The sequence below is a fragment of the Scardinius erythrophthalmus genome (assembly GCF_964197995.2).
Source record: "Scardinius erythrophthalmus genome assembly, chromosome: 10".
Classification (NCBI taxonomy): domain Eukaryota; kingdom Metazoa; phylum Chordata; class Actinopteri; order Cypriniformes; family Leuciscidae; genus Scardinius; species Scardinius erythrophthalmus.
This window is the reverse complement of record NC_138230.1, coordinates 35,772,133-35,784,265: the sequence shown is the minus strand read 5'-3', so window position 1 is coordinate 35,784,265 and position 12,133 is coordinate 35,772,133. Positions and strand designations below refer to the sequence as shown.

Genomic DNA, 12,133 nt, shown 5'->3' with positions numbered 1-12,133 from the left:
CTTAAACAAAGCTGACCTCATGTTTAGCCGTCTTGAGTAATGAATACAAACCCAAGAAATATTTTGCTTATAGTCCAAATGCAAAAAATGAGACAGAGTATGTGGTATATAAAATTATCTGTTTGATTTAAAATACAGTAATGCATTAAAAGAACAGTTGAACAATTTCATTTTTTTTTAAATCGGTTGGTTGGACAGTTGATTGGTTGGACGGTTGGTTGGTTGGTTGGTTGGTTGGTTGGTTGGTTGGTTGGTTAGTTGGCTGGACGTTTGGTTGGTTGGTTGGTTGGTTGGTTGGTTGGTTGGTTGGTTGGACGTTTGGTTGGTTGGTTGGTTGGTTGGTTGGTTGGTTGGTTGGTTGGTTGGTTGGTTGGTTGGTTGGTTGGTTGGTTGGAAGGTTGGTTGGTTGGTTGGTTGGTTGGTTGGTTGGTTGGTTGGTTGGTTGGTTGGTTGGTTGGTTGGTTGGTTGGTTGGAGTGTACTTGCCTAAGAAAGTACTGGTTAACATGTTAACTAAATGGATTAAGGTTAGGATTAAGGTTTTAGTTATAACCCAGTTATTGCAATTACTATAAAAAGTATATAGTATGTACATAGGGAACAGGACTGTAAAATAAAATGTATTTATTTAGTTGTTAGTTAATTATTTTTCTTAAATTAGTTAGTCTATTTACTGAAACATGTTCCAAGTTAGTTAGTTCATTTCTATTAAATTAGTTAATCTATATACTGAAACATGTTCCATTGCAAAACTGATTTTTTCTTCTTTTTTTTTCATGGATCACAAAAGCAGATTTTACAAAGTGAATAACCATTATTTTTTTTATTTTTGGAAGCACAGTTCAGACATTGTGCAAAACAAAATATCTCATTTTGTGTTGCACAAAAACAAACAAAGAAACGCATACAGTTTCAGACAGAAAAAAATGAGAGAACTATATGCCTCTGTCACGTATTACCGTATTTGTTCATTTAAAGATTCCTTGCATTAACAGTCATTTCTCAAGACTGTTAAAGCATGTGCACTCAAATCTTTCAGCCCAGTTTCTTGCAGGTATGGGTTATTTGGCCACAGACGTCCATCCTTCAGTGACCATTACAGCTCTTTGTGTTCTGAGCTGGATTTGGAGTCCAACAGGCTAGTTGCGTAGCAACAAGCTTCCCAGAAGCCCCTGCTGATATCAGCCCTGACTCAACTGACACATAGCAACCCTGATTCCCACCAGGCAACTGAAGTGAACCCAAACCCCTTTTCAGCAGCTATGTCGACAGATTGATTTGCAAAATCAAAGCATTTTACAACATATCAGCTACTGTTGTGAAGGCACGAATTGACCAATTAAGACACAGAGGTCATGGTAGGCCTCAGGAAGATTAACTTGGAATGTTTCAAACATGCTAGAAATGCTAACTGACTATTATCGGATAAGCCTGCAGGTCTCTATTGGTTTTATGACCTTCGCTGTCTGTGGAAGAGGCTCTGCTGATGTGTCAATAACAGAGGAAGCTGTTTTATGGCAGTGTGAGGGACTGTATCCGAGGCCGATTTGATTGTCCGTTCCAATGTAAGGAAAGTGAGCGGAAGGGTGCGATCGCTCTCCTGCGGTGCAGCTTTCCAGATGTTACTCAAAGGATATGATTTCATTCCTGTAGTGTTATCTGCACAAGCAAAACAGTCTGCAGGTCAACACACGAAGACAGGACCCCTGTGAATCCGACACACAATACTGAGACATCCCGCAAGCGGTGCACACACCCATAATGCAATACACAGACGCTCACAAGATCTGATCCATACAGTCAATAATGACCTGTAGCCTAACCAAATTAATCAATGTTTTTAAAGTTCAAAGTTTAAATTTATATATATATATATACAACTTATATACAATATATATATATATATATATATATATATATATATATATATATATATATATATATATATATATATATATATATATATATATATATATATATATATATATATATATATTTATATAGTCCAACTTTACCTGTAGGCTATATTATTGTAATGCATCCACAATTAAACTAAATTGTCAATTAAAATCGCCATGAAATGGACATTACTATAGTTTTTTACTATAGTTTTGTCATTGTAAAAACATTATAGAAGGCTAATTTTAACACTTAAGTATGGAAGCTTGTTTCCTCCACAAAATAAAAAAAATTAAATGATAATTGTGACTTTTTATCTTTTTTTATAACATGAAAAAATATGTCAGAATTGCGAGATATAAACTCGCAGTTGCGTGTTATAAAGTCAGAATTGCGTGATATAAAGTCGCAATTGCGAGAAAAAAAGTCAGAATTCTGACTTTATAACACGCAATTGCGACTTTATATCTCGCAATTCCGACTTTGTATATCGCAATTCTGAGAAATAAAGTCAGAATTGCGATATGTAAACTCGCAATTGTGAGATAAAAAGTCACAATTATCATTTATTCATTTTTATTTTGTGGCGGAAACAAGCTTCCAGGGCCGGCTCTAGCCCTTTGGTTGCCCTAGGCAAGATTGAGTTTTTGCGCCCCCCCCATCCCCCCATCCCCCCCGCTCTTTATAAGAAAATAAGAAATAAGAAAATTGATAAGTGTCAAGCCTTTATTTGTTATAATTTTGATGATTATGGCTTACAGCTTATGAAAACCCCAAATTCAAAATCACAGAAAATTAGAATTGATATGAATTGATATGTCATAAGCTGTAAGCCATAACAAAGTCTTGAAATATCTCACTTTGCATGTAATGAGTCTATATAATATATTAGTTTCACCTTATAAGTTGAATAATTGAAATAAATGAACTTTTGCAATATTCTAATTTTTCGAGTTTCACCTCACTCCAACACTTCAACAAGCAAAATATTACTTAATGATACACTCTAATAAATTGCACATACAAAAATGCTACAAAGAATGTTCATTGATGAACAAACAAAAATGCTCTAATAGTCACTCCAACACTTCAACAAGCAAATTATGACTTGAAGAATCAACTGTAAATTGTTTACACACATTCTACAAAGAATGTTCAAGGATATTTACCAAATTGGATTAATTTAAGCAAATTATGACCATTAAACTGGTTTAACTATACCTTCTACAAACAAATGTGCTATTATGGATCATGTATGTACCACTACAAAATTTAAATATTTAAGTTCTTTTAGTTCTATCTCAAATAATAAAATATTAACAGTTGTTTCTGCCATTTCTATTCACCTTCAAAGTAACTATAGCTAGCAAACTATAGCTTAGTGACAGCAATGAAACGTCCAATATTAGGTGATGTAGGCTACAATACTAAGTAAATTTTTTTCATTGGTAACCTTAATAGCTAAGATGAGAAGACTTACTCTATACTGAGCTTTATTTTTTATCTTCTTCCTTTCTCCGTTTTCGTCCCTGTGCACCAGAGGTTTAGACCGCTTCATTTTCGATCAACGCGCCAGCAGCTGAGCACTTCCCTAACGTAACCATAGACTGGAACGTAACGCAACCCTCCCGCCCCCCGCCAATCCAGAAATGGTCGACAAAAATCATAAATTCAATCTAATAATCAGGTTGACAAGTAATTAAACGTGTGGTTGAGGGGGCGCCCTTTGATCATGTTTAATAAAAATGTTTTATTTCGCGTTTCGTTCTAATTTTATGATTAATATGGGAAGTAGAAAGGGCGACACTAGAGTGCGTCCGCGCCCCCAACACATTTGTCGCCCTAGGCAACCGCCTAGTTCGCCTATAGCAATCGCCGGCCCTGCAAGCTTCCATACTAAAGTTTTCCGACGTAGCCTAATTTTAACTAATCAATTACTGAGACGCAAAATGGCAGCAATTGCGTTTGTTCGAGAAACAAGAGTGTGCAAGCAAGCAAAGCCGCTTGAAGGCAAGCCTGCAAGATTAGCACAAAAAAAAAAAAACTAATGTAAGGTAGGAGGCCTTTGGATGTCAATAGAGGAGAGGCTTACTACGCTGAATAAACTGCTTTTGTGGGGAAAACAGTTTATCATTTAATGAATCGACAGCCTATCAACATGTTTGCCATTAGGGGAGACCGGGGACAGTTGCAACACTTTTTGCATTTCTCTCAGTTACTCAGAGGCTATTTGGACTAGACCAACCAAATTTGTATATATTAAACTTGCATCTGTCTGCTAATTACCATACCATTTAAAGATGATTATATATGACATATCGTTTACAGTATTTATTTGAATGGAAGAAGTCAACACAACCCAGGGACGGTTGCAACACGTTAAAAATACCTAATTTGTTTATTTTAGCTTTTTGTCTCAATGAGCATATAATTCTAAAAAATTTTTACTGTTTTAGGCCTACTATAATATTATAGTATTACATATTTCAATAATATTATTGTAGCCTATGATTTATTTATTTAGTCATATTTATCAAAGTCATATTTATCAACAGTTTTTTGAGTTTTTTTTGTTAATGTGTAGAACATAGGCCTACATAGATTCAGTGTACAGGTGTTACAAATGCTATTCAATCTCTCCATATTTCAGTGTCAGACAGGAATAATTGAACAATTTGCAATGCAACAAACCTTTATTAAACATGCAATTTATAACTTGTTGCTGTCCCAAACCCTATCAGCCATGACAGAACAGCATGTGCCTGCTAGACACACTGACTTTGACACATGCTAACCATTGTCACTTAGAAGTCAACAAAACAATAATTCAAACTAAGTAAGTTTTGATTAATTAATAATAAAAAAAAATCAGGACAATATGACAAAAAAATATATCTCATGAAAAAAATTACTTTCATACCTCCAAAACAAGTTTTGTTCAATAAATGCAGCAGCAAATGTTGAATATGTCTAATGTCTTCTTAGTGGGGAGAGGGTTTAACTGTGCATGTACAGTTTGAGTGTCATCACTCTAGCTTGTTTCTGATTGGAGAAAAATGACATGTTGCAACCATCCCCAAGTTGCAACTGTCCCCGGTCTCCCCTACATGTAGCCTACTTCCAACACGATCTCATTAAAGTGCGTATCTATAGCACGAATGATATTTCTCGTATCATTTGAACGCAAAAACTCGTTTTGGCGTATAAATGATACGAGAAATATCATTCGAGAAATAACCCCTTGCAGGATTAGGGATGAGGAGGGCGTGCATATTACACGCCATAAAGTGCGTATTATATGCACGCGAAAACTGCAAAAACTCATTTTGGCGTATAAAGGCTCGTCAGGCTCGTACTTACTGTAGGGTTACAGTTAGGATTTGTTGTAGGGTTATTAGCATGTAATTATGCATAATTAAAAGTTATTACTTTAGTAACACATGTGACGTGTAACAACACTAAAATAAAATGTTACCCATGATTGTCTTTCCATTAAAAAAAAAAACAAATCAATATTGCATATTGTCTTCTTAAATGTCTAATATTTTAACTTTAACACACAACTGGGGCAACAGCACTTTCCCTTAATTCTGTAACAACAAACATGAAACCTATTTCTTGTAATCTAACTTCTCTGAGCCTTGGCTCAGTTATGACAACAAACATCTTTTTATGAAGTAAATCATTCCATATGCTCAGCTCTTTTGATCTCAGCATGGTGATGAGAGATGCATCAGGCCAAACCCAAATCAAATGAGATAGGAATCACTAGAATTAGAGCGTAATAATGTGTCTGAAAATATGTGATCTTCAAACATTCAAAACACATTTCCAGTACCTTCCACCTTTTAAACTTTGTACAGGTTGGGTAATAGGAAAATGCATTGTTTTTATTGAATAGGCTGTACAGAGAGAGCTGGCTCATAACCTACCTGTTTCAGCTGTTTTTGCTGTCAATTACAATCAGTGTATCTCTACACTTTCCTGTCCTGGGAAAGTAGCCACTGGTGGAACATTCTCTGCTCTTTGTGTAGGTCAAAAGGAATGACTCTGGGGACTCGTTGTGTTCCAATTTCGTTACGCATGCTAAAACTATGTTCAAAAAGGGAAATGTTTGACTAAAAGGAGGAAAGAAATACATATCCTCTGTACCCTTGGACACAGTTCACTGTTACAGTAACTCTCTTGTTGTCTTCATCCAACTGAGGTGAAGGGGCAAAAAAGACATGGGAACGCAAGAACCATCTGGATCTACATATAGTTTAATGAAGATAAATCACATCAGTCCATCAGGACGGTAACTTTAATTTTTAGTGGAGAATATCTCAGACAGAAGCTATAAAAATAGTAAATTACTTTATCACAAAGATTTGATATGTGGAAATAATGTACATTATGAACACTCATAGATGACAGCAAGGAGCACTTTTAATAATATCCAGATATTTCCATACATAAACATGATCTGAACATCATGTCCTGAAGCAAGACTCAACTGTGTAAAGCTAAAAAAGTGTTAACTTGTAAATCTTATGATGTTTTAAAATGGCATTACTCATTTTAATTTTAAATGCTGTGAGAAAATACATTCTTTGTTGCTCCTTAAAGGGATAGTTCACCCAAAAAAGAACATTTTGTCATCACTTACTCACCCTCAAGTTGTTCCAAACCTGTTCTGTTGAACACAAAAGAAGAAAATTGGTAACCAAACAACTGATGGCACCTTTCTTTTGTAAAGAAAGAAACTCATAGAGGTTTGGAACAACTTTTAAGGAGGGTTTTGTCAATTTTAGATCTTGAATAATTTAATCATTAATAATGAACTATTAAACACTTTAACACATTTTCTGTGATGTTAACCTATATGTAAGGGTTTCAAAAGATGGAAGACTAGAACAATAGGGCAGTTAAAGTTAGGGATTTTTTTGGATATATGGATGTGAAACAGATATGTAGAATTTGACAGTTAAAAAAAACTCATTATGTAATTAGTGAGATAATCCTTACAATTATAGTAGATCATCCTTATTGCATAATCCTTGATTCTCATGAGGAAACATCTCTCACGCCTTGTATTATGCAAAATCTTTCAAAGTATGCACAAACGAGCAGTTTATTCCTTACTGTGAGTCAACGCTAAATCTCTGGCCTAGATTTTTCGAAAACGTCGACACATGCATTTTGACTAAGCCTATGTTAAAACAGCAGGGATCAACAAACCACAACTCAGCTGAAGGCAAATAAAAACAACTTTATTCAAAGCACCATAAAGACTGATAATAAATGCATTTTAAAATGGTCAGCACGCATTTGCTTTGGTGTCAAAAATAATTTTTCAGTAGAGAAATAACGTTTCACTTTGGCTTTTTGCTCATTGAACTGAGCCTGGCATCTTCAAATCCAGATTGGATAACTTCATGCCTCCTTCACATATGTCCTTACAGCCACCACATCACCCATAGTGCATTTCTGCAAAAAGAAGATATGGTTATGAATACCTCAAAAGATTCAACTGAGAAAGTAAATGGGAAAAATGTACTCAAAGTCTATCTGCAAGTGTTCTGTACAATAGTTGTTAAGCATTACTATTTCCATTTATATTGCACATCTCTATCATCTTTAAAAATTGAACATCTGAGAATGGAATAATTAGGAAACATTTTAAAGTAACTGAGCTGTTAAAATAACTAATAGCTGTCCATGGTTACTGGATAAGGATTTTAATCATTTTATAAAGATTGCACTCACAAAGAGCAAACTATAGCAGAATATATATTTTTTAAATATTATAAATTATAAAATCGTATATATTCAATACAGCAGCTTCCTTGACCATTTAAAAATGTCCTGATAGTTCCAGTTTTCTTTGGGAATTTTGAAATACATGGAAATATAATAAGTTGCATAAAAATTAAAATACTTTTTTAAATAAAAGTGTAATCCATAATTTCTTCAGATTTATTTTCAAATTGCAAATAACATTCTTTAAGTTTACATATATATATGTACATATATAAAAAGTTTAACAAAATTTTTAAATGTGAGTTAGCAATTATATTATAAGCATTATATAATGTAACACCATTTGTTAATGTTATGACCTTTTCTATGACGTGTTTATAATAAATAAAAGAGAATTCTTACAGCTATTAATTTCCCATCCGTCACCTCCCTCTCTATCGTCGACTCCTTGCCATCCCAGGTCTGTTTCTGCACAAGTTTGCCGTTCTCAAGAGTCACGACAGTCTGCAGATAAAAAGAGAGAGAGGAGCCCGTTAACTTTCACAACTGAAGTTGTCGAATCAACTTAGATAATTAATGTAGGCTAGTTCAGATAACACAATATTTTGAGTTTCTATATATTAAACCAATCTCCTTTGTTGTATTAACTAAAAATTAGAAATTTCAATGAACTCAAATTTTTAAAGCGACCAGTTAAACCAACAATATTTTTTTACAGTGAGATAGCTTCAAACCACTGAAAATATTCTGACTATTCCGTTACAAACCGTAGTCTTTCTATCATCTGCGGTGGTCTCCTCGAATGACTCATTCAGTTTAAATTTGACCTCAGTAGTTTTGAAGGTGCTCTGCGACTTCATGCAAATGAGCCCTTGATCGTCCACACACACGACCAGGTTGGGTTTGGTCCGGTTCCCCACCTGACGAGTAGCGAAACCGACACCTGAAAAAGGAAACGTACCTCTCTCATTCACGAGACACCTTGACCATCAACAGAAAATTAATAATGCACGTTAAATGCACTGACAATTTTGCTCGAATTTTTCTTTTTGCATTTAACAAAATGGAGAGATTTGCAAAATAACATGTATTTGATTTCTTAATAAATTATTAAATGATGAAGAATAATACCTATAGCCTTCATGTACTCGTCAAAGTTGTCGCTGGTGGTCATCTTCCATGTTCCCACGAATTTGTCAACCATTTTTCTGGATGATGATGTTCCCTGTCACTCAAAACAACAGCTCAATGCTCAGATTGGGTCTGATGTGATCGAATGACTGCAGGGTTTTTGAACAGCTCCTCCAGCACGTGCACGATCACGCTAGCCAATCAGATCATCCGGCGTCAGAGAGCGGAGTTCCTCAACCTCCCACCCGCAAACGCAACTCAGAACTGGGGAAGGGTTCGCATTTTTTTGAGAACACAAAAACGGTCTAATAGCAGTCACTGGGTCAGAGGATAACAATCACAAAGATCATTCACATAGAAATGCTGAATGGTTTTACAATTGCGTGTTTTACCATCTATAAGATGAAACCTTTCCTGACTGAAAAGATGACCATCCCCTCACTGTGCCTGACGAGGTCTCATTTGTGAACACTATAGGCCTACATTAGTTTACATGGACAAATGAAACAATAAAAAACACTTTTACAGCATTTATTAATCTTAGTGTTAGCCTCAATATTTACTGATAGCCTACATATTAAGTTCATGATAACTGCCTAGTTAATGCACCCCGATCTACATGAATGATTTTTTTTATTAACTAACATTAATACATGTTGTAAAAATGTATTGCTAATTGTTAGTTAAGAATTGTGCATAAACTAATTAGACCTTATTGTCTGAAAAATATTACCATTGTACTCTAACAACTGCGTATGTAATAACATGCTTATTACAATGAATATATACAACTCATACATTTTTTCTAAGCATTCCAGAATAATTATTTCACAGACAAAAGCAAATTATGTCCCTGACATTATTTTCACATAAATAATCATTCAGATATAGAGTGAGAAAACCAGACTCTACCAAATAAATGGTTATGCGTCCTGCTACTATTCATATTTGGCTATGTTCAGAAGGGAATACTGACATACTATTTACTGTGCAGAATACACTTTATACTGCATTCCTTTCTCTAATAGGAAGGTATGTAATAACAAACCTATAAATCTCCTTTTGTGATTTTAAAGGTTTTAGAACATGATACCACACCAGAAATTCTTCAACACTAAATACATTATTTACCTGGATGTGATGTAAAAATAACACTCACACATTTGTTTGGTCAAATCAGATTCACATTTCCACAAAATGTTTGTCAGAGTGGAACATTAGATGAGTAGAGGCCTGTTGATATACAAAACTGTACAAGATAAAGTGACTTCAACTCACAAAAACATGACAGATACCGATTTTATTACACATCTACGCACATATAAATACATAATCAACAATACACTACTTCTTGTCTCCTGCTTTAGCCTGAGGATCTTTAGCACTGCAGCGGGTCTGTAAGGCTGAGAGCATCTCTTCAGTGGTGAGTTTGGATCCCTTCATCACCAGCCTCTCTCCATCCACTGCAAAAGACCACAACTATGTTAACTGAATGCATATTTACAATATTGGAGATGCACACTGAGGTCACTCACAGAATGTGATGTCAACCGTAGGCTCTGATCGGTCATGCTTTACTTCTGTGATAACTTCACAGTTCATATTTGTGGCCCTGACTTTTTCGGACCCGACCATGATGAGAAACTCTCTGCGGGAAGGAAAGGGACATAAGATATGCATGAGATGTGATGGAATGAAGTGTTTTTTGGGACTTGACAGTTATGCAGTGCGACTGACTTATGAATTAATGAAGGTAATTTAAAAGCAATAATTAAAAGCAATTTTAATTTCTGCAACAAACGCTCGAGGACTGTGATAATAAACCTAAAGTGGCTCTTGAAGTAAACAGCTCAAACTAAATATGTCATCTATACAGAGTGGGCAGTTTGTCATCAAGCTTTTCCCAGATTTTGAGAATAATTCATAGCAGCTGATTCTATGGACATAAGGAAATTTGTCATTTCAACTGCCATGAAAAAGAGAAACAGAAATTAGGTATGAGGCTGGAAAGTAATGTACAAAGCATACAGAAATTGTACGTACTGTGATAGTTGGGGAAATAGTATGAAATTACTAGTTCGTTCGAACATAGGTCTAATAGTTCAAGTTCAAAACAGTTTGACAGGCTGCTGTAATTACTGCGTTTAGGCTGAGAGGGGCGCCAGAGATCTCACTGAAATAACACAACTCAAGCATCATGATCTACATTCGGCATCATAAGCATGTTCATGTAATGACGTTTAACAATAAATTCGCGTATTATCGCACATAATCGGCATATACTAGTGCACTTTGGTCCTCTAAAGTGAAATGTCGGGTGGAGAGCAGTTCAACAGTGGCGACTGCTGCTTTAAGAACGCTGAAATCAAACGTATATAAACTGAGAAACACACGGTGACATCTAAATTATTATAATTGGCATCATATATTCCGTCCCTATGACTGCTATTACGGAACGACAAAAAAGAAAACAGCAGAGCTCATGAAGTCGTTCTCATTCACAAGATTTTACTGTAATAGACAGACCTGTTCTTTAACTTTAACCACGCTCATTTAAGGTAAATCGATGCATGTATAGTATACTTACCTTGTGGAGCGAACATTAGTTTCAAAGGGGCAAAACTGCACAATAACTTTCTTAACCGCCTTTAACACTACAGCTCCCCTGGACGCCGCCATCTTTCTCTACATGACCTTTCACCTGCTGATGATGACGTAAGCACCCGGACACGCCAACACAAAATATGAAAGCATATTCATTTAACATATGTTTGTGATGCCATTTATTTTTAAGTTTCTTATATATTTTAAATATATTTTATTTATTTAAATATTGTTGTGTTTCAAGTTATTGCAGGCTACTTACAAAATGTGAAAATGTATAAAAGAAATGTGTCAAGAACTTGATGTTAAATTCTGTAATTTTGAAAATTCAATAAATAAATAAATAAATAAAATAAAAATATGAAAGCATCACAAATTCTAAGTGAACTGCAACCTAGTCTTAAATATATCATCTGTTTTACTTCATTAAAAATAGAAAAAGAAATATATATATATATATATATATATATATATATATATATATATATATATATATATATATATATATATATATATATATATTGATGTGTTTTTGTTATTAGTAACTTTTTTATTCATCAGACTAAAAGGAGCAACTCAAAATCCAATTTTGCTCATTTTCAAACAGCCTTTAAATGTTTATTTAGAATCTATAAAGCTTTTAAAAAGAACTGTGTCTCTGTTGAATTAATTTAATATATTTTAATTTCTATTTTATTTTATTTTATTTTACTTCGCTGTTTCAAACTGTACTAGCAAAATGTAAAAATTGTGAAATG

General features: G+C 34.5%; 2 protein-coding genes across 3 annotated transcripts; both read right to left on the bottom strand.

The window, feature by feature from the left end:
- Nucleotides 1–7,129: 7,129 nt before the first annotated feature.
- On the bottom strand, nt 7,130–10,221 carry fabp4a (fatty acid binding protein 4a). Of its 2 annotated transcripts, XM_081377574.1 has the most exons (5): nt 9,164–9,181; nt 8,772–9,035; nt 8,408–8,583; nt 8,043–8,144; nt 7,130–7,367 (listed from the first exon to the last, which is right to left on the bottom strand). In XM_081377574.1, exons 2-5 carry the CDS (start codon nt 8,842–8,844, stop codon nt 7,314–7,316), a joined length of 405 nt encoding a protein of 134 aa, XP_081233700.1. In that variant the 5' UTR covers nt 8,845–9,035; nt 9,164–9,181; the 3' UTR covers nt 7,130–7,313. The 2 variants fall into 2 exon arrangements, with proteins under 2 accessions (XP_081233700.1, XP_081233699.1); XM_081377573.1 differs by having other exon boundaries at nt 8,772–10,221.
- Nucleotides 10,057–11,536, bottom strand: mrpl53 (mitochondrial ribosomal protein L53). Its single transcript, XM_081377575.1, has 3 exons — nt 11,359–11,536; nt 10,307–10,419; nt 10,057–10,234 (listed from the first exon to the last, which is right to left on the bottom strand). The coding sequence occupies exons 1-3, from the start codon at nt 11,448–11,450 to the stop codon at nt 10,116–10,118; spliced, it is 324 nt and encodes a 107-aa protein (XP_081233701.1). The 5' UTR covers nt 11,451–11,536; the 3' UTR covers nt 10,057–10,115.
- Nucleotides 11,537–12,133: the final 597 nt, after the last annotated feature.